Genomic DNA, 25,511 nt, shown 5'->3' with positions numbered 1-25,511 from the left:
AGGTGTTTATAAATCACTGCTGTGAGTAATGTAAAAGGGGACCTCACATGTTGAGAGGCAATATTAAGGTGCAAATGATAGTGATGTTTAAATATTTCATTAATTACCATATAGCAAAGAGATATGACTTGTCTTTTATGTGTAGCTCTCAAGGGCTAAACTATTATTCTCTGGAAGTTATGGGGAAAGCAATTGAGTTCAGTTAAAGATTGAGTCTCTCCAAAATTAGAGCAATTTTTGAGAAATAATAATCTCTTCTTTATTAGAAGTGTACAGGAAGAGTCTAAAAGGCCTTCAAACAGATATGTTATAGAAAGGATAATTTTGTGGGGAGAGAATTTGGAGTAGAATTGGTAGTTCCCTAATTGGGCACAGTATCAGCATCACTTGCAGAACTTATTAGAAAAATATGTTGAGAGCTATATATATTTCTGTATATAATTTCATTAAAATATCTTATTCATTCCTATAGTTGAGTAAATAATTAAAGCTTTTGCCCAGTAGAATAATGTAAATTCCACAAGGGTAGGGATCTTGTTTGACTTATAAGTTGTATTTCCTGCATCTGTCACAGTGCTTAGCTCATAGTAGGTTGTGAACAAATATGTTTTAAGAAATATAGCAATAACTTTATTTGTAGCTGTTATTAATTTTTGTGACTTAATAAGTTTATAAGTACATAGAGCAAGTCTTGTTATTACTTGAATCTTTAAGCATTTTGGTCTCTTATTGAGCTAGTTCATATATCATTTTTTTAGAGAACAATTTGGAAGCTTACTCTACAAAAAATTAAAGAAAAAAAATTAGGAGACATAATGGATTTTGAATATAATATTTTGTACTTAAATACACTTTATGCATATGTATATTTGACTAATTTGTCAACATTTTATTGTGACATCAAAAATGTTTCTCTCAAAAATTCTTAATATATTTCAAGACAAAGTTGGCATGTTTACGTCACTACTCAAGAGAAGATACTCTGTGGTTGATTGTTCAAACCTGACTATAACCATCTTAGCTCCCTAGATAGAAAGGTGTCCTAGTTAATGTGTGCTATTTTTCAAAGGTTGCCAAATCCTTTACAACAGTGGATGAAGAAGCAGACATTTTGTTCTGACTAAAATTGTGTTGCTTGATTGCCCTGTTCTTACCAGTGTTTTGAATGTTGTAATCTCACTTTTTTAACTTTGAGAGCTAAATTCCTTAGTAAATAGAGGCTGAGATAACTTTTATAGTGTTTTTAAAATACTTTAATCAAGGTAATTAATTATATATACTAAAACTGTTGCCTGCTTTTGAAATACTGTAGATATTAGAAGGCTAAATATTGAGAAGGTGATAATGAATACTGGATATATTGGTATCGAGTTTGTGGGAATTTTTATTTGTAGTTGTTTCTCATTAATACATCATTTTACTTTGTTAGAGTGAAAGTTTAAATTGCTCACCTCTTGTGCTTATAATAGAAGAGGAAGCAATGTAGTGTTTTAATCATAACTGCCAATATCTTTATCTAAAGGCCTGTTGCCATTTTTATCTTTTCTGAAATTTTTGTCACTAACAAAGGCAGGATTACATTTTTTTCCTTCCAGATTGAGTTGGTGTGGTGTATTCTTGGCTATCAAAATACTCATAGCTTTGGGACTTTGGAATGATAAATATTTATGATATGTGAAACAGCATGATACTTAACTGTAAGATCTTATTTACATAAAAATGGATGCTTAGTTGTGAAAATACAAAAATTAGACCTAGAAGAACATATCAAATGGTAGACTGCTTGTGATTATAAATGACTTTGTGTTTTGCTTCTTATGTTTTTTGGTTTCCTATTATGCACATGTTAACCTTTAAGAAATAAATGTTATTTTAAAAACCTTAACAAAAGAATCAATGTGTTCAAATAGTGCATTTGATAGACATTTATTTTTAAAGATTTTTAAAATTTTGGTATATACTTTTTATTTTTTACTTTTTTTTTTCATTTATTTTTATTAGTTGGAGGCTAATTACTTTACAATATTGTAGTGGTTTTTGTCATACATTGACATGAATTAGCCATGGATTTACATGTATTCCCCATCCCGATCCCCCCTCCCACCTCCCTCTCGACCCGATCCCTTTGGCTCTTCCCAGTTCACCAGGTCTGAGCACTTGTCTCATGCATCCAACCTGGGCTGGTGATCTGTTTCACCCTAGATAATATACATGTTTCGATGCTGTTCTCTTGAAACGTCCTACCCTCGCCTTCTCCATTATACAGAGTGAAGTAAGCCAGAAAGATAAAGACCATTACAGTATACTAACACATATATATGGAATTTAGAAAGATGGTAACGATAACCCTATATGCAAAACAGAAAAAGAGACACAGATGTATTTTTTACTTTTATTTCTATTTATTTTTAGTTGACATGTAAATTGATTTACAGTACTAGTTGCAGGTATATAATTGATTCAAAATTTGTATTGATTGTACTGCATTTATAGTTATTGTAAAATACTGGTGATATTTCCCTGTGTTGTACAACATATATCCTTGTGGCTTCTATACATTGTAGTTTGTATCTCTTTACCTCCTATCCCTAAGTTGCCCTTATCCCCTTTCCTCTCTTCATTGGTAACCACTAGTTTGGTTACTGATGGACTATTCATATTTTCTATTTCCTCCTGGTTTAATATTAGGAGATTGTACATTTCTAGGAATTTGTCCATTTCTTCTAGGTTGTCCATATTATTGGCATATAGTTTTTCATAGTAATCTTGATAGACACATTTAAATACAACACAGTAATAATTGTGTATGTGTGTCCCTTTATTTTAATAGTACTTTTGAGGAAAGGAACTTTGAGCATCCTTCTCCCCCAAAGGAGCTATATATATTCATGCTGGAAGAATGAGATTCACTTTCTAGTAAAATACTCAAGCGTTGGTCAAAAGTAAACTCTTTTTAATTGTGTTTTTATAGTTATTTATCAGTCACTACAAAATTTAGAAAATGTTCTTAATAAAATGCTCTTTAAAGATGTGAGAAAAACAAAAAGCATCAGTGCTGAAAATAATGGCTAAATGGAGAATACATGCAGAAGAGTGTTGACAGAGCTCCTTATTGAATATAGAGCCTAAGGCCTGTTGACATTACCAAATGTCTGAGAAAAATGTACAAACATTATCATTTCATGTGATTTTATATATATATATATATATATATAAAATTTTATATATAAAAAGATTGCTGAGTTAGGAAACAAGGAATATTTTGATGATTATACTGTCGAATATGCAATATAGCTTATATTGGAATTTTTTGAATAGCTGTTAATGGACTACAGAACCTAATAGAAAACTTCTGTTTAAGATAAAAATGTATGTTAAAAGAGTGTTAGTGATAAGTGAAAGTCGCTCAGTTGTGTTCAACTCTTTGCGACCCCATGGACTGTATGGCCTGCCAGGCTCCTCTGTCCATAGAATTCTCCAGGCAAGAATACTGGAGTGGGTAGCTGTTCCCTTCTCCAGGGGATCTTCCCAACCTAGGGATTGAACTGAGGTCTCCTGCAATGCAGTTGTATTCTTACCATCTGAGCCACCAGGGAAGCCCATAGAAGAGTGTTTAAATGAAACTTAAAAAAAAATCTACACTTTTATCACAAAGTGGTTGATTTCATTTTTCTTTTTCTTTCTAGTGTTTATGCACATATATATGTATTTTTATATAACTTAAGTCATCATATATTTAGAAGTCCATATGTTTGCTTTGTAGTTCATAATTCCACACTGAGGTAGTTTCCAATTTTAATTATTAATTTTTATGGAATAGTTTATCATATATTCTGTAATTTTTATTCTTTCTCCATCTGATTTTCTGGTTTATTCTTCATATTGATGATGTTGCTTTTAGTTCTTAAATTTCAAATTGATTTTTAACTAGGGGCAATTTTTCCCCCAGGAGATGTTTGGCAATGTCTGGGGATGTTTTTGTATGTCACAAGTTTTTGGTGATGGGGTGTTAATAGCATCTGTTGGGTAGAGGCCAGGTATGCTGCTAAACACTGCAATAGACAGATGGCCCCCCTACAACAAAGATTCACTAGTCTTAAAGTTCCTAAGTCCAGTAGTTCCAAGGTTGAGAAATCCTTCCTTAAAGTAACACATCTTTTCCTCTATTTACTTACAAAATATGAATGTAGAAAAGCAAAGCAGAAGTAATGGTTGATTATTTCAAGGAACTCAGAGCGGTAAGAAATGTTTGCTAGAGAAGGAAGATAACTTCTATAATTTTCAGACTTTAATGCCTGCTCCTCCCAACTTAGACTTGTGGATATTTCTAGAGTTTGGGATGGGAAGCAACTGCCCAAAAGGAATCTTCTTACATAGTACTGATGGTTATGGATTTTCTACCATTATTTACTTAGCATCTCGCTATAAATACTTAGATCTCTAATGTGTTCTTATGTTTTGCATTCAAAGTTGGATTTTGCTATTCATCATTCATTTTTTATCATTTTGTCAATTTAAGGAGACTGTTAAGGTGATCTCTGCCTGAAAAAAGATTGAGATGTTGAAAAGTTTTTTTTATTTTTAATTGTGGCATGGTTCTAATTGTATTAATCACAGTTCTTGCCTTAATTTTGCCTTGTTTCAATAAATAATAATGGTATTATTTATACTGTGTTATTTATGCAGTATGGTAAAATTTTGCCTTGCCTCAAGATCAGAAGGTTTCTGTGTTTTGATTAAAATACAGTTTATGGGATGTGGAATACTGGAGGAATTTCACAGAGTGAGTAGATGCTTGTATATACTTACATAGGGAACAAGATCTTTGTTTTAGGGACGTGAGAAGAATCCAAATAATATTTGGAGAATTGTGCAGATTTATGCTTTATTCTCGGAGAAGGCAATGGCAACCCACTCCAGCACTCTTGCCTGGAAAATCCCATGGGCAGAGGAGCCTGTTGGTCTGCAGTCCATGGGGTTGCGAAGATTCGGACGTGACTGAGCGACTTCACTTTCATTTTTCACTGTCATTCGTTGGAGAAGGAAATGGCAGCCTACTCCAGTATTCTTGCCTGGAGAATCCCAGGGATGGTGGAGCCTGGTGGGCTGCCGTCTAAGGGGTCGCACAGAGTCGGACACGACTGAAGTGACTTAGCAGCAGCATGCTTTATTCTGTCTGCTTTTTAAGAAAATTAGATCACAAAACAAAGAGACAGGATCTAAGATGATATTATAGGAGATGAAACCTCAAAAGTTCATTGGTAACTAGAGGGGGAGTCTAGTTTCTGAATCCAGAAATGAGGAAAACCAATAGACAAGTCTAGAAAGCATTGTTACTGAAAACCTATGTGGTGGTATAGGCTTCTTCCTCTTTTTACTGTATGAATCTCTTGTAATACTCTTAATAAATTTTTAGGGATGACTGTTTATGGTATGGATAGGTGTGAGAAGGTAGGACAGGAGTTCATAAAATTTCCTATATAGTTTTTAAGATGTGTTATACTTGACCAAATGCTGTCTTTATTCTAAATTTCCTTCATGTTATAGTAAGATTTATTTATATATTTAAAGTTACAGTTTCTTTGACTATAGTGAACCAAGGAAGGCAAAATGGAATTGTACTTGAGAAACCATAGGAAGGCAAACAGAAAATCAGACTTCTGGGATTTAAAAGAAAAGTATTCTTAGGGCTTTGTGGTAATGAACTTGAGTTTGTAAAATCGTGAAATGTGTGATGGAATTTAGACTTCTCACAGCATAGAATTGCTGTTGTGTGTGTACCCTCTTGTTTCATCATCATATTGATGATTTAACTTTAAATGTAGATTTCGCTTTTAGGTTTTAAGAAGTGAATCTTCTGTTTTATGTTTTTCAGTGAATATCACCTCAGCCAGGCAATTAACCGGATGTAGTCGTTTCAGCCATATTTTCCCTTCAGCTGCTTACCAGCACATTAAGATGCATAAGAGAATTCTGGGTCACTTGTCATCTGTCTACTGTGTAGCATTTGACAGAAGTGGGAGAAGAATTTTTACAGTGAGTTTAAAATTTATGACACTTGCATATTAGAGATTTACAACAATGGAAGCCAGGCTTCATGGCATTGAGTTATGCTTTGTAAGCAGTTCTTCCTTTTTAGACACATGAATGCAAGAAAAAAATAAACAGAAATTGAAAATCTTTTCTCTTTTTATGTAAGTAAATGGATGAACTATAATGACTTCTATCATTTGGGAAATCTAATTTTTTTAAAAATTAAATCATCAGAAGGCCTTATATTCTAGAGGTGGTTAATTTATGTGAATCAAGTTTTATCTACTTAATTTGATTTCATTCTATTTTAGCAAACATTAAAATGCATTTTTCATTTGCCATTTAGCATAATTGGTGCCAGTTCTGCTTAATTAATGATTATATCATCCTTATAGTTGAGTAGTTGAACTACACAGTTAGTAACAAAGATTATATATTGTAATATTGTATATATCTCTCTTTGAATTCAGTACTGTTTTTAAAATTGGATTTTTATTAACTAGATCATATTGTATGCTTTTTTGTACAAAATTGTAGCACACTATAATGTTTCCAAGTTAAGGCTTAATCTCATTGTTTTAGTACTAAGTTAATGTAAAAGCGTAGGTAATGGCATAATTTTCTTTTTAAATTCCAATGCTAAAACAAAGGAAGTGGTTTGTATTTTGAGAAGTCCGACTTGGAGTTCATTACAGACTCTTCCATTGATGTTTTCATGACTTCAAAATGAGTATATGGATGTTGTTGATGAGGAGGATGATTTTAATTTTTTTATAAATAGATAGCTTATCTACCACATTAGAGTAGAATTGCTTTTTACTATTTTAAAGTGCTTTTGAAATTCTCACAAGGAAGTTCATAATAGTTTCACCAGAGGTTGTAATAAAGCCTCATGTTTACTGAGAAATGCATGTAGGTTTTAGGTTAAAGTTTTAAGTATTTGTAGAGAAAAAATATTCAAAATACTCAAGCAATTAAGAAAAAAGGCTGTCAGGTGTAAGGAAAGAAATAATGGTAGATATACTTAATGCCACCACACTTAATGTGAGTTAAAAATGTTTTGAATTATCAAAATTGATAGTAGCTTTAAGGAGTTATTCACATATGCCATTATCATTTTAGACTGTCAGTGCTATTATTTGGACATCTTTTATATTTGCTATTAGATCCATATTATATGAAGAAAAGAGACTAAAAAGTAAACGCTTAGAAGCAACCTTAATAAAATCCTCACTTTGTTTTTGCTTTTTTTTTGACCCCTTTGTGAGGGGGCAAATTTCTGTTTCATTGTAAATCTTTTGTCCCTTTGTGTTGTTGTAGGGTTCTGATGACTGTTTGGTGAAAATCTGGGCAACAGATGATGGACGCCTTCTTGCTACACTTCGAGGGCACTCTGCTGAAATTTCTGACATGGCTGTTAACTATGAAAATACTCTCATTGCCGCAGGCAGCTGTGATAAGGTTGTAAGAGTGTGGTGTCTTCGAACTTGTGCACCAGTTGCAGTCCTTCAGGGACATTCAGCTTCTATCACTTCCATACAGGTAAGAAAAATACAAAGATACCTCTAATATATGTAATAAGAATGAGAATTTTCTTGTTTTTTGTTATGTTGTTTATATGATATAAAGAATAGCAACAGAAAAATTTTCATCTCTTAAGGGCTTTGTCTCTATCTTAGAGACAGGTATTTTTTTTTAAGTTCCTTTTTCATATAAATCTGTTCCGTTTAGAAACAAGTAAAACGGTTATTGAAAAGGTTTTTCGAGTACAGTGTAAGGCATCTTATTTATCTCATTTGTATTTGTGAAGAAGGGACAAGACTTGGAATTGCCTTAAGGAACACTGATACCTTTTAAGCAGGATATAAATAGATTCTAACTTGAATATTGGCATACTTTGTGTTAATATTTAATGAAAAATGTTTGTCAGTTCAGACTTTGTGTGTGTGTAGTTTAATTTTAGGGAAATTTTTATTCTTATTTTCAATAATTTCTTATTTCAACTTGATGTTTGACATACATCAGCTTTTTAAATATTTGTCCATATAGTGTTTTTACCAGATGTTGGTAGTGAAAATCCTGGATACTCCCCAGAGAACTTTTGTTTTCTTCTTTGTGTTGACAGCAAACAGAGGAATCCTTTTGACACTGTCTTTTAGTTTGGTCAAGGAGACCACTTTTGTGGATGAGATGATTACTCCCATTTAATTTTCTTTGTTCTTTAGTCACTAATAAGTATGCCAGGCAATTTTTGTTATCAATATTTAAATAATATATCACCTGTTTATGAGGCACTAGCAAGAATTGGGTTCAATGTATATTGGATTTGAAAATTTATATGTCAAATTTTTGATTGGTTGAAATTATCTATTGGATTTTGTTTTGGGATATTACTAGTTACTTGTGTTCTCACCATCCTATCTGACAGACTATTTCTGAAATTTGGAGATAGTCTTATACAACATGAAAAATATGAATATTTGTTACTACTGAAAATGTTTATGGAACTGTTTTGCTCCATCATAGTTTCATTTGCTAGTTTCTGTCTCATTTTGTTTGTGTGTGTAAGTGCCCTAGAGATCCATGGACCTCTTTTTTTTGTGTGTGTGTGTGTGTTGTTTTTGTTTGGACCTCTTTTCTATATAACATTCTTTCCCTTAGTGATTGCATCAAATCTCATGGCTTTAAATTTCATCTGTAAGCTGATGACTCCAAATGTGTACTTCCATCTTGGGGCCTATCTTTTAGCTCCATACTTGTACATTCAGTTACCTAGTTGGTGTCATCACATGAATGTCTGCAAGGCATCTCAAACTCATCTTCAAAATTGAACCCCTGTCTTCCTTCCTCAGATTTGCTCCTCCCAAACCTTTTCCCAGATAAACAAATGACTTCATCCTTCCAGTTGCTCAGAGTAGTCATCCCTGACTTTTTGTTTCTTATATCGCATATCTAACTTGTTAGCAAATCATGTTGATTCTACCCTCAAAATATATCTGAACAAATTCTCATGATCTTTGTCATTACTACTGTATTTCAGACCACCATCATCTGTGACCTAGATTATTGAAACAGACTTCTAACTGATCTTCCTGTTTCTTCCCGTCCCTCTTTCCTACCCGAGTCTAGCCTCTGCATAGATGCATAAGTGATTTTAAGGCAGAGGTTTAAAAAAAGGAAATTAAATCATGTCACTGGTGTTCAGAACCTTTAATAGTCTCCCAACTAAGAGTTAAAGCCGAAGGTTTTACAGTGACCCACAAAACCTTACATTCTCAGCTCTTTGCTTTCTTTGACCCTATCTCCTACTGCTTGTTATCATTCTGCTTTAGCTGCTGCTTTAAACCACTCTAGCTACTCCCCTGCCCTTGCTTTTGCTGTTTTATGTCTCTGAAAATGGTCCTTTTTGGACCGTCATATGACTTATTCCCTTACTTTCTAAATGATGGAAATGCCTGTCATTTTTCCCAGGGAGACCTTCTCTGACTAGCTTACTATTTTAAAATTGTAAATCATCACCCCTACTAGCACTATTTCATTTTTGTTCATAGTAATAGTCATCATTTAGCATACATTCTATATGCTTTATTCTTTGCTAATTGTCTCTATTAACATTATAGTTTTTTTTCAGTTTCTTTTTTTTTTCTTTCTTTTTTTTAATAAAATTGAAGTAAAATGGTATGGTGTCAATAGTGGTTGCCTCTGGATAGTGGGGTTATGAATAGCTTTTGTTCTGTTTTTCTATATTTCCTAGCTTTTCTTCAATAACTACATATTAAATAAAATTATAATTGTAATGTAATAAAAATTATATTCAGAAACACACATGTGTTTTTAATTTTATAATCTTAAACATGATTTCTCATTTAAAAACAACACAAAAATGGGGCTTCCCTGGTAGTCCAGTGGTTGGGAGTCTGCCTGTCAATGCAGGGAACATGAGTTCAGTCCTTGGTCCCAGAAGATCCCACATTCTGCAGGGCAGCTAAGCCCAGGTGCCACAACTACTGAGTCCACACTTTAGAGACTGCAAGCTGCAACTACTGAAACCTGCATGCCTAGATCCTATGCTCTACAAGGGAAGCCACTATAATGAGAAGCCTATGCACCATAACGAAGAGTAGTCCCCACTTGCTGCAACTAGAGAAAGCCCATGCATAGTAATGAAGACCTAGTGCAGCCAAAAATAATAATTAATTAATTAATTAAAAATACATTTAATACAAAAATAGATACATTTATGGATTGAATTCCCCTTTGTGATTGAAAAAGTTAAAGTATAATGAGGATAATAAAGGTTTTAGTGTTTCTTCAAACTTAATAAAATCATACTATTTCATCTTTTATTGTCTCATTCCTGTAGATCCTAGATCAGCATATCTACCAGCCAGATAGTAGATATATTAGGCTTTGCAGACCATATGGCCTCTATTGCAGACTGAGCGACTTCACTTTAACTTTTCACTTTCATGCCTTGGAGAAGGAAATGGCAACCCACTCCAGTGTTCTTGGTTGGAGAATCCTGGTGGGCTGCTGTCTATGGGGTCACACAGAGTCAGACGCGACTTAAGCGACTTAGCAGCAGCAGCAGCAACTACTTTGCTATGGTACAAAGCAACCATAGCCAGTTTAAGGTGACAGTGTGGCAATAAAACTTTATTTACATAAACAAGCAGGAAGCTGGATTTGGTGTGTGGGCTATAATTTGGAGGCTTCTGCTATATATTGTGGATTAAGCTTTCTGATGCAAGCTCCTATAGCTCAGAAATGAATATATAAGTGTGCTACCTGAGCACTGGTTTCTTTACTGTTCATCAGCTCTTAATGGATAATATTAATAGGTATTTTTTGTTTGATTTAAGCTTTGTAGTCTTTAGAAGGTCTGTGCTTCCAAACAAGAAAACTAAATGACTTCTAATATCTATGATTATTTGCTTTTGATTTGAGTTTAAAATTTATTCAAGTCATATTCATTTGATCCTTAATCTTCATCTCAGTGGAAGGTATTCATTATGTTTATTTGGAATTTTTATTTTTTTTAATTATTAATTTGGCCATGCTCAATGGCTTATATGATCTTAGTTCCCCACCCAGAAATTGAACCCAGGATATGGCAGTGAAAGTACTGAGTCCTTACCACTGGACTGCCAGGAAATTCCCTGTTGGGGATTTTTAAAACTCATGGGCATGCTCGAGACCCTGGTTTGATTTTCAGTCTTCCTGTGTCCTAGACATCGGGAGTGCAGTTAACTTTTCCCTTATTCTCTTCTGAGGATGTGTAAAATACTGAGAGTTAGAGTTTGAGAATCCTACATGACTAAGACCATCTGTGGTTTACCTAGGATAGTAGTCATACTTCAAATTGGCAACTCAATTTATATTTTTAAATCTTTTTTCCACAATGATACATACAGACATTTGACTTATTTTATCTATGTACATGAAAATGATTTAGATTTAAAAATGCCAAAATTTCCATTGTACTTCATTGCAGTTAAGAATTTAAAATGTTGAAACCCAAATACTTAGACATAACTTCCTAGTTACCAATTTTTAGATTTTCTTTTGATGTCTTTTTTGGGTAAACTATAAAAATTTTATGTTGTTGCTATATAAGCATGTATTCAGCAGATTTATAATGGTTTAACTAGTAGTGACTTTGTGTTTTCTGCATTAAAAGCAGTGAAATAATAATCTTTCAGTGTTATATTGAATAATTTTTAAATAATTGTCTTTAGGACTAAAATAATTCATCCTAAATTAAATGACTGACTTTACAGTTTTTTGATATTTTAATTTTTTAATAAGATATCCATTAATCTAGGAAATTTAAATAACTAATTTCTTGAAACTGAAATTAACTTGGAACATGAAAGGTTTCTATTTTAATTAGAATTTTTTTTCCAGTTTTGTCCATCAACTAAAGGCACAACCAGATACCTCACTTCTACTGGTGCTGATGGAACAATCTGTTTCTGGCAATGGCATGTGAAAACAATGAAGTTTAAGTAAGTATAGAATTTGGTTAAAATTTTTATGAAAAGAATGTTCATTTTTCTTTATCATCTTGAGAGATTCTTGATAGTTCATGTATTAAATATGTAAATTATGTGTGCATGGGTGTGTGTGTACACATCCATACTGACTTCAATTGGATGTTAGAGATTTTAGAGTAAATTTTTTATGAAACCAATGTTGAAGAGACTATACACAAAATTTTGATAAGGAGTATTTGTTTCATTTCTTACTGTGGTAAGAACACCTTGAACTTTTCTTTGTGATGGTAGTAAGTAACATGGTAACTTATTTGTAAAGCTAAAATAACAATACTAATAGCATAAAGTATGTTTGTAAGTTTAAATGCATTTTTAACTTCAGTAGTGGAAATAGTACCTATTGACTACTTCAGTTTTATGGTTTTATAATATTGATGATAAATCTGTCAATGTCTAGCAGTGTGCTAAAATTCCTGTGTTTTAAAAGAACATGATGAAAAATAAAAACATCTTACTTTTCTCTTAGAGATCGCCCAGTGAAATTTACTGAGAGATCTAGACCTGGAGTTCAGATATCTTGTTCATCTTTCAGTTCTGGTATGTATAAAAATTTAGTGTTTTGAGTACCTAAAATATTGTTATAAAAGATTTTTCAGTTGTAAAATATTTTTCAGTTTTGTGGAGAAAAATGCATATATTCAAGAATTAATAGACATACTAAAAATGTGAGCCATGTTATAATAGACCTTTGTGGATTCTAATTAACATATAATAGAATTTGAGTTTTTTGTTATTCACAATTAATGTATTTTTATGTAACAATTAATTTAGTTGGTAAAAAGTACAACCTTCCCCCAACACTCATACACAATTCAACATGAAAATCCTACCCTGACTTTTCAGAAAACATGTACTGTGGCTCCATATAGAAGACCTGTTCTCAGGATGTAAACAGTGTTTTTCTACTGCTATTAAGAATTGTATGCTAATTAACCTTCTGGTTTTTTTTTTGTCATAAAATATAGCATTAAATTTACCATTTTAAGAAACATTTTTTAAGTGTACAGTTCTGTGGCATTAAGTACATTCACATTGTTCTTCATACATTACCACCATCCATCTCTAGAATTTTTTTCATTATCCCAAAAGCTGCTGAGTTTTCACCCTTAACCACTATAGCCACTAAACAGAGAATTGTAAATATAGATTATTTTATAAATAATTTTGGAACATTATATTTTTATAAGATATAAAGCAATGAATCCCTCAAGGCTTTTAGTGTTTATGATCCAAAGACCTATATTTGGTATAAAAGTTGTGTTTTTATTGGGTGAGTGATATAGTTGTTCCTTAAGTAGTCCTCTTGTTTTTCTTGAATTTTACTTATTTTTCTCTGAAATATTAATATGCTTTTAATAATTAGAAGATAACCTTGTGTTTGTTGAAGACTTTTTTATTAATAAGGTAAAGTATAACTAAGGAAGCAATCAGAGGGTTTTTAAAGTTTCTTGGTATAGTTTTCTTAAAAGTTTGTTTATTTTTTAATCCTCTAGGTGGTATGTTCATTACAACAGGTAGCACTGATCATGTGATTAGAATATATTATTTGGGTTCTGAGATCCCTGAGAAAATTGCTGAATTAGAGTCACATACGGTAAGAACAAAATGAAAAACTTAAATATCATGCTTTCTTTTTAAACACCCATGGAAAGCTGGTTTTATTTCTTCTTTGCTGATCTCTAATCTAATACAGATTTGTCCTGAAACCTGTATGGTAAGATGTCTCTTTAGTGGTAAAGATTGGTATGAAATTCTGAATTTAGTATGCTTATAATATTTAAGACAATTTCTGACTATATGAGAAGGGAAAAATATGCATTGCAGTAATAATTTATTAAAAAATCATCTTTTAGCCTGCTTTATTAATCATGTAAGAGTTTGTTACTTTGAAGTCTACTTATTAAAAGACATATTAAGGTACATCTTAGGAAAACAATTCTCTTCACTGAACTTAGCTCATTGGTCTTAGTTTGATTGTTTTTAGAATGCCATCAGACTCCTGAAATCTAATCCCACTTAATTGTCAACAACAGCCTTCCATACAGGGAACAGTTTTATACTAGGGTGACAGCTATTGGTGCCTGGGACTTTTCTTCTCAAGCTCTCTCCACTGTTGTGTGACATTTACAAGAAATTTTGGAGCCATTATTGTTTATTTATATCCCTGTATACTTTTTATTTCTTCCTCCTCTTTATTTCCTTACCTTCTTCTCCAGACTGTTGTTTGCTATTGAATACAGGAGTATTTGTTTCAACTCACTGTAGATCTCGTGTTCCTCATTGTCAAAGCTATATAGTCTGCATCTGAAAGTACCCAGCTTTACAAGTCTTACTGTTACTGTTCCTACTAGTTTTGATGCTTAATTGATTTGGAATAGTATTAGTACATATCAGTAAAACACAAAATTTCCCTGAAAGATAACTTTTAAAAAAAGATACTTTGTGAGTTCCAGAATCACTCAGGTTCCTGAAATTTGAGTAGAACAGAGACCCCTGTTAGAAACTTTTCCTTGAACTTTTGGAAACAGCCTCCTGCTTTTGTCTTATCATATGAACATAATTGGATATTCAGCTTATGAAGAGTCACTGAACCAAGCTGAGCTCTCACCTTGGTGTAACTTATTCCTAGATATTAAAATCCTGAAATATTATTTAAATTGTGAAATACAAAAACTTGGGAAATATATAACAATCTCGATCTTGAGACTATCCAGTGGGAAAAATCCACTGTGCTAGAGCACACAAAGGAGGCATCTTTACAGTTACCACCCAAGCAAGGTGTATGTACAGTGGGGCAAATTTATTGAGAACTGAGAAAAGAGGAAGTAATAAATAAATGGGAAATAATTGAGGGGAGAAGATGAAGAAAAATTGATTGGTAGAGGGTGTTTTTTCAGAGGCCTGGATAAAAAAAGTCAAAAAACTTAAACAGTCCCTGTTGAAATTAGTGGCAGCTGTTAGTCATTGAAACTAAGATGTCCTTTCATAATATCTAAAACCAGTTACTGGAACTGGCAGTGAGAGTCCTGAATCTATCAGATAAAAATACTCAGTGAAATCATGGAACAGTGCAAATCACAGTCTGAACACATGAAGATGGTTTAGTGTGTTTTTAAGATGAAAAAATAACTAAATATGAAGACATTTAGTATCTGAGCTTTTTATTAAAATTTAAGTACAAATAAAAAAATAAAATTAAAAGAAATTAAGTTCAAATGTAGTTCAATAATTGTGGTTTGTGAAAATGTTTACTACATTTGAAGGTACATTACTATAGCATAATCACTACAGTACACATTATATTTGTAATAAGTATAGTTTAGTCATAAAGGAAGATTCAAACAACAGTATCTAAATTAAGATACCTAAACTGTCAAATGAATTCATTGTAAAATAATTAAATAAACCATGTGAGAAACAGCAAATGACTGATTTGTTTTCTAAAATCAAAAAAATGTTAAATGAAAAATTTAATTCAACTACTATTAAATGAATTATTTTAAAGTGGCATTTTAGTGTGTTGTTTTATTATGGGGAATATAATAAACTAACACCTATTCAGAACTATCTTGTCTCTTGAGATTGTGGTTTAGAAACAAGTTTGTCTCAAATTACTGCTGATAACTAGTCCTCCTTAGTTAATAATTTCACTCTTCATTAATTTTTTTAAAGAAAATTGGAGATTTTTTTTAAAGAAAATTATAACGTTAAAAAAATCTACTTAATGAAACTTTCGCATGTGAATTTGAGGGAAAGAGTACTTTATTAATTTTAAAAATAATTCTAATCACAAACCTTTTGTTTTATGTCTTAGGACAAAGTTGTTGCTGTTCAGTTCTGTAACAATGGAGACAGGTAATTATGTAGTGCATATCTGTATAAACAGATGTTTCACATATTTTACCTCTATGTCTTCAGAAAAAGCTACTTCTACTATAGATGTTTTATTTCTGTCTAGTTAATTAAACTGAAAGCTGTTGTCTATTTTTGATGACATTCTCATCTCAGATCTTCTTTTTTTTCCACAATATTGTTCATTTATTATTTTTCTTCTTTTTTCTTGCCTGTGATTTCATTTTTTTTCTTTTTTTAAAATTTTATTTATTTTTCCCCAATTATTTTTATTAGTTGGCGGCTGATTACTTTACAATATTCTAGTAGTTTTTGCCATACATTGACATGAATCAGCCATGAATTTGCATGTGTTCCCCATCCTAAACCCCCCTCCCGCCTTCCTCTCCATCCCATCCCTCTGGGTCTTCCCAGTGCACTAGCCTTGAGTACCCATCTCATGCATCCAACCTGGGCTGGTGATCTGTTTCACCCTTGATAGTATACTTGTTTCAATGCTGTTCTCTATGGATATCCCACCCTCGCCTTCTCCCACAGAGTCCAAAAGTCTGTTCTGTACATCTCTTTTTCTGTTTTGCATATAGGGTTATCATTACCATCTTTCTAAATTCCATATATATGTGTTAGTATACTGTATTGGTCTTCATCTTTCAGCCTTACTTCACTCTGTATAATGGGCTCCAGTTTCATCCATCTCATTAGAACTGATTCAAATGAATTCTTTTTAATGGCTGAGTAATATTCCATGGTGTATATGTACCACAGCTTCCTCATCCATTCGTCTGCTGATGGGCATCTAGGTTGCTTCCATGTCCTGGCTTTTATAAACAGTGCTGTGATGAACATTGGGGTGCACGTGTCTCTTTCAGATCTGGTTTCCTTGGTGTGTATGCCCAGGAGTGGGATTGCTGGGTCATATGGTAGTTCTATTTCCAGTTTTTTGAGGCATCTCCACACTGTTCTCCATAGTGGCTGTACTAGTTTGCATTCACACCAACAGTGTAAGAGGGTTCCCTTTTCTCCACACCCTCTCCAGCATTTATTGCTTTTAGACTTTTGGATAGCAGCCATTTTGACTGACTTGTAATGGTACCTCATTGTGGTTTTGATTTGCATTTCTCTGATAATGAGTGATGTTGAGCATCTTTTCATGTGTTTGTTAGCCATCTGTATGTCTTCTTTGGAGAAATGTCTGTTTAGATCTTTGGCCCATTTTTTGATTGGGTCATTTAATTTTCTGGAATTGAGCTGCAGGAGTTGCTTGTATATTTTTGAGATTAATTCTTTGTCTATTTCTTCATTTGCTGTTATTTTCTCCCAATCTGAGGGCTGTCTTTTCACCTTTCTTATAGTTTCAAACCTAGAAATATATCTACAAAATACAGTTGACCTTTGAAAAACATAGGTTTGAACTGTGCAGGTCCACTTATGCATACTTTTTTAAAATAAATATATTAGAAAACTTTTTGGAGATTTGTGATAATTTGAAAAAAACTCAGACAAATCACATAACTTAGAAATATTGAAAATATTAAGAGAAAGATATGCCATGAATGCATAAAATATATGTAGATATATGTATAACACATAAGATATGGGGTCTTCCATCTTCGCTGGGATGTGGGATCTTCCATCTCCGTTGTGGCATGCAAACTCTAGTTGCAGCATCTGGAAAAACACTATAAATCAGTGTGTGTGTGTGTGTGTGTGTGTGTGGTAAATCGCTTCAGTCATGTTTGATTCTTTGCGACCCTATGGACTGTAGCCCGCCAGGCTCCTTGTCCGTGGGATCCTCCAGGCAAGAATACTGGAATGGATTGCTATGCCCTCCTCCAAGGGATCTTCCTTTGTACTGTAATTCTATTCTCTGTAGTGGGAATATATAAATGTATGTGTCTATATAAAGTCTGAAAGAATAGAAACTAAGTTACGGATAGTAGTAGGTTATAGGTTATAGTTAATAGGTTAACAAATGTATTTTTATTTAGTGTTATTGAGATGTATTCCACATAAAATTCAGTGTTTTAAGTATATTCCCAGGGCTGTGTAGCCTTCACTATGATCACTTTTATTTTTTAATTAAAATATTTTTAATTTATAAGATTATATTAATTTCAGGTATAAAGGATGGTGATTCAATATTTTTATAGATTATGCTCCATTTAAAGTTATTATGAAGTAATAACTATATTTCTCCATGCTTTACTCTTATATCCTTATTGCTTATCTGTTTTATACATAATAGTTTGCATTTCTTAACCCCATATTCCTAGAACATTGTCATCACCCCCAAAAGAATTCCCATATCCATACCCTTTAGCTTTCAATTTCCCATCTTTCTACATCCCTACCCTCAGCTCTGAACAACAACAACCATTAATCCAGTTTTTATTTTTGCTGATTTGCCTATTCTGGATGTTTCATATAAGTGGAATCATACAGTTTTTGGTCTTTTGTGACTTTTTTTACTTAGCATGATGTTTTCAAGATTCACCCATGTTGAAGCATGTATAAGAATTTGATTTCCTTTTTATGGCTGTCAAGAATTCGATTGTATGGCTATACAATATGTTTATCTATCTATCAACATTTGGGTTGTCATCACTTTTAGAATATAGTGAGTAATACAATGAATACTTGTATACATGTTTTTCTGTAGACTTATGTTTTCATTGCTCTTGTAGACTTATAGAGGAGTAGAATTGTTGAGTCATGTGGTACTGTTTATCATTTTGAGGAACTGCCAAACTGCTTCCCAAAGTGTACCATTTTCATTATCCGCAGAAGTGTATGAGGTTGAATGTATTACTTTTATAATTAGAAAAGTAGTGATTTCCATTCTAGAGAAACGGAATAAGAATATTTTAACTGTTTCTTTGCAGTTTAAGATTTGTTAGTGGAAGTAGAGATGGAACAGCAAGAATTTGGCAATATCAGCAACAAGAATGGAAGAGTATAGTACTAGATATGGCTACGAAAATGACTGGGTAAGATTGAATGTTAGATATTTTAGTGATTCTCATATATTATAGTATCTTTTACATTATTGTGTTCTATTTAATAATGATAATAAATATCTTTTTAATTTGCAGTTAATTGTTAGAAATTTGTATCTGTGTTTAGTCTCTTAAGAACATTGTCTTTAACCGTTGATTGACAGATTGGATGATAGAAACATATCTGACTCATTCAAACTTCTGGTCTTTTGTGATCCAAAGATCTGTGTGCTTTAATAATGCCTATAGGATCATTCTCTGCCCTAGTTTTCTATAAGTCATTTTTATATTTATTTATGCTAGACAACTTTGGGGGTTGTCTGTATTAAATGTCATCTTTTTAAGATATTTCTCTGACTTACTGAGAATACCTTTGTGTTTCATATTGTTAGCATTCCTACTCAACATTATAAATACAGTTAATCAGAATTACATTTCATCATCTTCACTGTTAACTGGAAGATACATACTTACATAATTACCACTTTAGGATACAACAGTTTCTTTAGGGTATGATCCTGAAATTAATTATTTTCCCATTAATAACAATATAGAATCAACTTTGTAGTCATAGTCAGCTACTGATAATGTCATTTGATTAAACAATTAACTGAATTTCTTACTGCTTTTTTGTATAATGCCTATTTTAGTTTCAAAAAAATGAATATTTAAAGGAATAAAATGTCCATTTAATTATGTTTTATTCATATTTTATGGTAGCCAACCTGACCTTGTATTTTACTTTTCAAGGTATCTGAAGAGTCCTTTCTAACTTCACTGTTTTATTGCTCCCATTTAACTAACTATAAAATTTTTGTCATTTTGTGTTTTCTTTCCTCCCTAAAATAAGCCTATAGATGTTGCCCTATGTGATAATCTAAAAAGTTGCATGCTTCTAGGGAGATTTTCTTCATAATTTGCTATTTAGATGCACCTTTGTTCAATATCTATTAGCCCTGAAATTATTTTGTTTAGGAACAATTTGTCATCTGGAGAAGACAAGGTCACTAAACTTAAGGTGACTATGGTGGCCTGGGATCGATACGACACCACAGTGATTACTGCAGTGAACAATTTCCTTTTAAAAGTATGGAATTCTATCACAGGCCAACTTCTTCATACTTTATCCGTAAGTATTCTATTTTTATAATAATTAAAAATGATCTAAAAGGGCATTATTCTAGAAGACAGGAAACTTAAGTGTTCTAGTTTGCTTTCTATGGCTTAATGTTCCTTGGAGAATTATTAAAAGTTCCTTTGTTGACATATCTACAAAATAAGGATGGCACATCGTGTAGTATGAAAATTTTTCAACATCTTTTCCCATATTTATTTACCCATTATGTTATCATGTGCAGTCAAGGGTATATAAGTTATTTGTTCGCAGCATGAGTTGGGATTTTTTTGTTGTTGTTTTCAAGGGTAGAGCTGGCTTTATTTAACCCAGTATATACAAAATAGTAGCTTTTCAACATGATATAAGAAATATTAATGAAATTGTTGACATTTTTTCATACTAAATCTTTGAGATCTAGTGTGTATTTTAAGTTTATAGACTATCTCAGCTTCCATTAGCCACATTTCAGATGCTTAGTAGCCACATGTAGCCAGTGGCTACAGGTCTTTATCTTTAAAAATCACAACTTCAAAGGCCATTTGTAGCCATTGTTTTTATAAAATCCATGTAAAACTCTGTCTTAATTAATATCTTAATTTACAGTTCTGTTCAATGGTACTCTTCCCATGGGCTGATGCATGGGTCATCTTTCCAGTGAATTTTACTGAAGAAATTTTAAAACAGACTATTTTTAGTCCTTATAACAGTTAAATCTGCTTAGTTTTGGTATAGAATTTATATTTTATATGTTAAGAATTTGTGTACCAGAGTCTTACTAGGGTGTGAAGTTCTTCAACAAATACTTATTGAGTATCCATTGTTCCAGCCACTGAGATAGCTTTAAATAGTAGATTAAAGAGTCCCTATCCTCCTGGAGTTTATAGCCTATTAAATAAAACAAAGAAACAAGCATTTAATCAAGTAAATGCTAAGAAGAGCAAAATGCAAGTTTCTACTAGGATAACCAAACCTGGTCTGGAAGGGTCAGAGAAAGCTTCCTGAGAAGGTGAAGCTTGTGTTAAGATTTGTAAGATAGGTAAAAATTTCCCAGCTCTCATCCTAAATGTCACTTCCTTGACAAGGCCTTCCTTGAGCAAATAATCTTGGGTAGCCTCCCAGTCATCATCTTGCTTTATTTTCATCGTAGTGTTGATCACTCTCTAGTATTTTCTTACTGTATTTTTTGTTTGTTTATTTTCTGTCTCAGCATGGTAGGGGATCAATACATATTTGGTAAATTACATGTGTAAGGAGGTTGAAAGTTCCCTCCAAGTAGAGGGAAAAGCATGTACAAAGGTCTTGAGGTAGAAAGGAGGTGAAAGCCAATTTTTTGGCTAAAGCACAGAGAGCAGAAAGAGTATCACCTGATAGGAGGAGAAATAGGCAGGAGCCAGACCATGCAAGGTCTTATAGGATCTATCCTGAGACCAATAGGTACCATGAAAAAGTTTAAAAGCAAAGGAATAGCATGTGAATTTTGCTTTTGAAAACTGCCTCCTAATTGTAGCAACAGAGTAGAGAGAATAGATTGGAATGAGATAAGGATGACTCCGAGTATACTGTAGGATTCTATGATAGGATGGGCCTTAATGATAATTTGGATTTGTATCGTAGTGGTGGAAATAGAGGTGTGCTTAATAATTAAAAATAGGGCAAATGGTAAATCTTAAGATATTACTTAATCTGACTAGGTTTTGTTTCCCATGACCAAGGACCAAAAATGGAACCCCCTATTTAAAAGTCTCTCTTTCCTAATGTACACTAGTGTAGTTGTATCATTATCATTTGACTTTAACAGAGTAATTTTACTGCTTACTGATTAGGAACCTGAGAAAGTATTTACTATATCAAATTGGATAGTCAGTAAGAGATTTTGTTATGACAAATTTTTTTGATAGTCACTGGGAAAAAAGTGTTTTGTTAGTATTGAAATGGATTTTGCCTCTTCATCTTCCACTTTTCATTTTGAGTCATTCTGAAGTTACTTTTTAATAAGCTACATTTTTAACATAATGGTAGTAGGACAGGATAGTCTTCTATTTTTTATGCAATGATTTGGGGTAAAATGCACTTTTTAGGTTCACAACATGTGATTATTTCTGGAAGCTCCTGATGTGTAATATGCTGATATGTTCCTAAGTGAAATGCAATTTCAGGATGTCCCATATGCTTCTGTAAAACTTGGAGCCTGTACTCTAGCCAGGAATTAACGAAAATGAACAGTGATCTAAATTAGCTGTTGACAAACTTTTTCTTTAAGAGGCCAGATAGTAAATATTTTAGGCTTTGCAGGCCACGTATGGTCTCTGTTGAATATTCTTTCATTTTTTACCACCTTTTAAAAATGTAAAAATCATTCTCTGTCCAGAAACATTGGGGAGCTAGTTGGCCTAAAGTTTCCAGACTCCTGATCTAAAGTCTGTAGAGATGCTGATATTGATTTATTGTGGGGACAATATAGGAACATTGACTTTCAAACTTATTTTATTTTTTTAGCAGTATATCCATTTTTCAGGTAGAATATTAAATGAAACCTTCAACTATAAAGTAGATAAAGGTAGAAAAGACAAACTATAATTTGTTGTTTGAACGTATCATAGGTCCTCCTATGATACAATATGAATATCAGTGAGTACTGGATGAAGAATAATGAAGGTTTGTCTGTTATTACTGTGTCAGAATTGGGTGTTAATAAGAGATTTTGTTTGTCACATATTCTGTGACCTTTTAATAGCAAAGTCCTCGGAATATGAATTCCACTTCAGGGGCCTGATTTTGGATTGTATTTCAAATACCTTTCAGGTTTTCTGTCTATTGAATATTTTATGAAGTGAAAGTGAAAGTCGCTCAATTGTGTCTGACTCTTTGAGACCCCTTGGACTATATAGTCCCTGGAATTCTCCAGGCCAGAATACTGGAGTAGGGAAGATCTCCGGGGGATCTTCCTAATCCAAGGATTGAACCCAGGTCTTCCACATTGCAGGCAGATTCTTTACCAACTGAGCCACAAGGGAAGCCCAGGAATACTGGAGTGGATAGCTTATCCCTTCTCCAGTATATCTTCCCAACCCAGTAATTGAAGTGGGGTCTCCTGAATTGCAGGGAAGTTCTTTACCAACTGAACTATCAAGAAAGCCATATAGTTTATGAAGTCAGCATTTAAACATATAAGGAACTCTGACAACTATTTCTTGTAGTGTCCATGTTTGTAAATGCTGTTAAATTTGCATACATGAATTCATCTGAATCAGATTGATAGGATATCCTGAGATCTTTTAACCAAATAAGACAGATATTCAATGTTGCTTTTCATTTTTAATATTGATTTTATCACAGGGACATGATGATGAAGTATTTGTTTTGGAAGCACATCCATTTGATCAAAGGATCATACTTTCAGCAGGTCATGATGGGAACATTTTTATTTGGGACCTTGACCGGGGGACCAAAATTCGGAATTATTTTAACATGGTAAGGGAAATCTATGCTTGTGAAAGTCGCTCAGTCGTGTCCGACTCTTTGCAACCCCATGTTCTATATAGTCCATGGAGTTCTCCAGGCTAGAATACTGGAGTGGGTAACTTTTCCCTTCTCCAGGAGATCTTCCCAACCCGAGGATTGAACCTGGGTCTCCTGCATTGCAGGCAGGTTCTTTACCAGTTAAGCCACAGGGGAAGGCCAATCTATGCTTAGTTGATATAAAAGCAGACTATTATAATTGGGTAATTAAAGTATACTTAATGCCAAGGAACCTCTTGCCCTCTGTTTAAATCCATGTAATAACTTAGAGAATGACTCAAGATCTGAGAGTAAGACCAATTGAGAATTACGCCTTTCAGGGTGCCTTTGTTTTGTGGTGTTAACATTTTCCAAATTCTGTTTCCCAGCTCTTAGTTCTAGAAACTCAAATTGAATAAGCATTTGAATTTAACATTAAACAAAATTACAAAAAAGTTAACGTTTAAACTATAATCCTAATGAATGAATCACAACAGTGACTACATTGTATCTGTCTCTGGTAAATCCTGTATAATTTAGTTAGTAATCAGGAAGTTGTTTGTCACACATGGAATTGGAGATGTGGATACTCCTAAGATATATTTCATACAAACAATGGAAAAATATGGTGAAGTATCTCTTCTCCCAGTTGAACACCCTCCTATGGTGATGGGAATACTCATGTTTCCCATATTTATTGTTCCTTTCTGAAAAATAGTTCTGACTCATTATTTCTAAATTGTTGGCCTTTGAGCTACCTTTTATAGGCTTTATACAGATTCATAGTATTAATAATAACCCTTTGTCTTTTGTCAGTGAGATTGATTTGTGTGCTTTAATTTTAGGATGGTTCTTTTAAAGTTTGATTTGAAAAAAAAATCAAGTTTGATTTGCAGTTTAAATAATATCTTGACTTTCCTGAAATAGCACCTTTGTCAATTTGGTTGTGTTTAGGTCTTTTTTATCCTCCTCAGTCATTCATGCTGTCCTTCTTCAGTTAGGGCATTGCTAGTAATGGTTGATGCGATACATTGCATATTGAATCTCCCTAATTTCTTTCAGAGCTTTACTATTGCAGTAGGATTCTGGCTAGAGAAATCAGAGAGTACATTGGAATGTTGGTGTATCACAGAATCCATGATATTAGCAAGCAGAAACTACTGACTACTTATTATTTGAAAATTACCTCTTAAGGTGACTTAAAGTGACTTCTAAATTTCAGATTGAAGGCCAAGGCCATGGTGCAGTGTTTGACTGTAAATTTTCACCAGATGGAAACCATTTTGCCTGCACTGATTCGCATGGGCATTTGCTGCTGTTTGGATTTGGATGCAGTAAATACTATGAAAAGGTTAGTATACTTAATTGTTGTTATAGATTGTGATTTTTGATAGTATCATTCATACATCTTATTTGAAACTTTACGGTTAACAAGGGTCACTATGTTTCAATAGATATAAAATAACAAAGTCGCTTTTTTTTTGGTAAAATTTTTTATCACTGCCAGAATATAAGGCTTGGCAGTTCAAATTACTCTTAAGATGTAGGGTGATGTAGATATAAAAATTCATTGGAAAATACTCTTGCTTAGTACATATTCTCTCTCTGTACTACCTTTTAGGTGTAATGAGAGAATAAGTTGACCAGGTTACATCCTTTACTTATCCTAATTTAGAAATAAACAGCTCGTTGCTGAATGTTTATTTTACCTATATTGATCTTGTTAAAATACTTTGGAAGCTGATTTAATTGGTTTCTTTTATTTTATTAGCTGTGAGTTTAGGATAGAGGATAGAATCTTGGAGTTGGAAAAGAACTAGAATCTTTGAGTTCATCTTGATACTTAATCACCTTTGTGTCTTTCATACATTGATATTTACCTGTCTTACCATTTATATTATACTCTGTCTATTCTTGTTTGAATAAAAGCAAGCAAGAAAAATAGTTATTAAAGTTTGT

General features: G+C 32.9%; 1 protein-coding gene across 3 annotated transcripts in view; it reads left to right on the top strand.

The window, feature by feature from the left end:
* The window catches only part of BRWD3 (bromodomain and WD repeat domain containing 3), a 131,466-nt gene that overhangs the window by 43,410 nt on the left and 62,545 nt on the right, over positions 1-25,511 (top strand). For all 3 annotated transcript variants that reach the window (XM_020880247.2, XM_070461935.1, XM_070461936.1), the window contains 10 exons: positions 5,876-6,036; positions 7,354-7,575; positions 11,941-12,041; positions 12,556-12,626; positions 13,583-13,683; positions 15,904-15,944; positions 18,824-18,928; positions 19,913-20,066; positions 23,391-23,525; positions 24,775-24,903. In XM_020880247.2, the coding sequence (XP_020735906.1) occupies positions 5,876-6,036; positions 7,354-7,575; positions 11,941-12,041; positions 12,556-12,626; positions 13,583-13,683; positions 15,904-15,944; positions 18,824-18,928; positions 19,913-20,066; positions 23,391-23,525; positions 24,775-24,903 (1,220 nt within the window). The remainder of the gene's footprint in view (positions 1-5,875; positions 6,037-7,353; positions 7,576-11,940; positions 12,042-12,555; positions 12,627-13,582; positions 13,684-15,903; positions 15,945-18,823; positions 18,929-19,912; positions 20,067-23,390; positions 23,526-24,774; positions 24,904-25,511) is intronic.

This window comes from Odocoileus virginianus, chromosome X (assembly GCF_023699985.2).
Source record: "Odocoileus virginianus isolate 20LAN1187 ecotype Illinois chromosome X, Ovbor_1.2, whole genome shotgun sequence".
NCBI lineage: Eukaryota > Metazoa > Chordata > Mammalia > Artiodactyla > Cervidae > Odocoileus > Odocoileus virginianus.
This window is presented reverse-complemented; position numbering and strand designations above follow the sequence as displayed.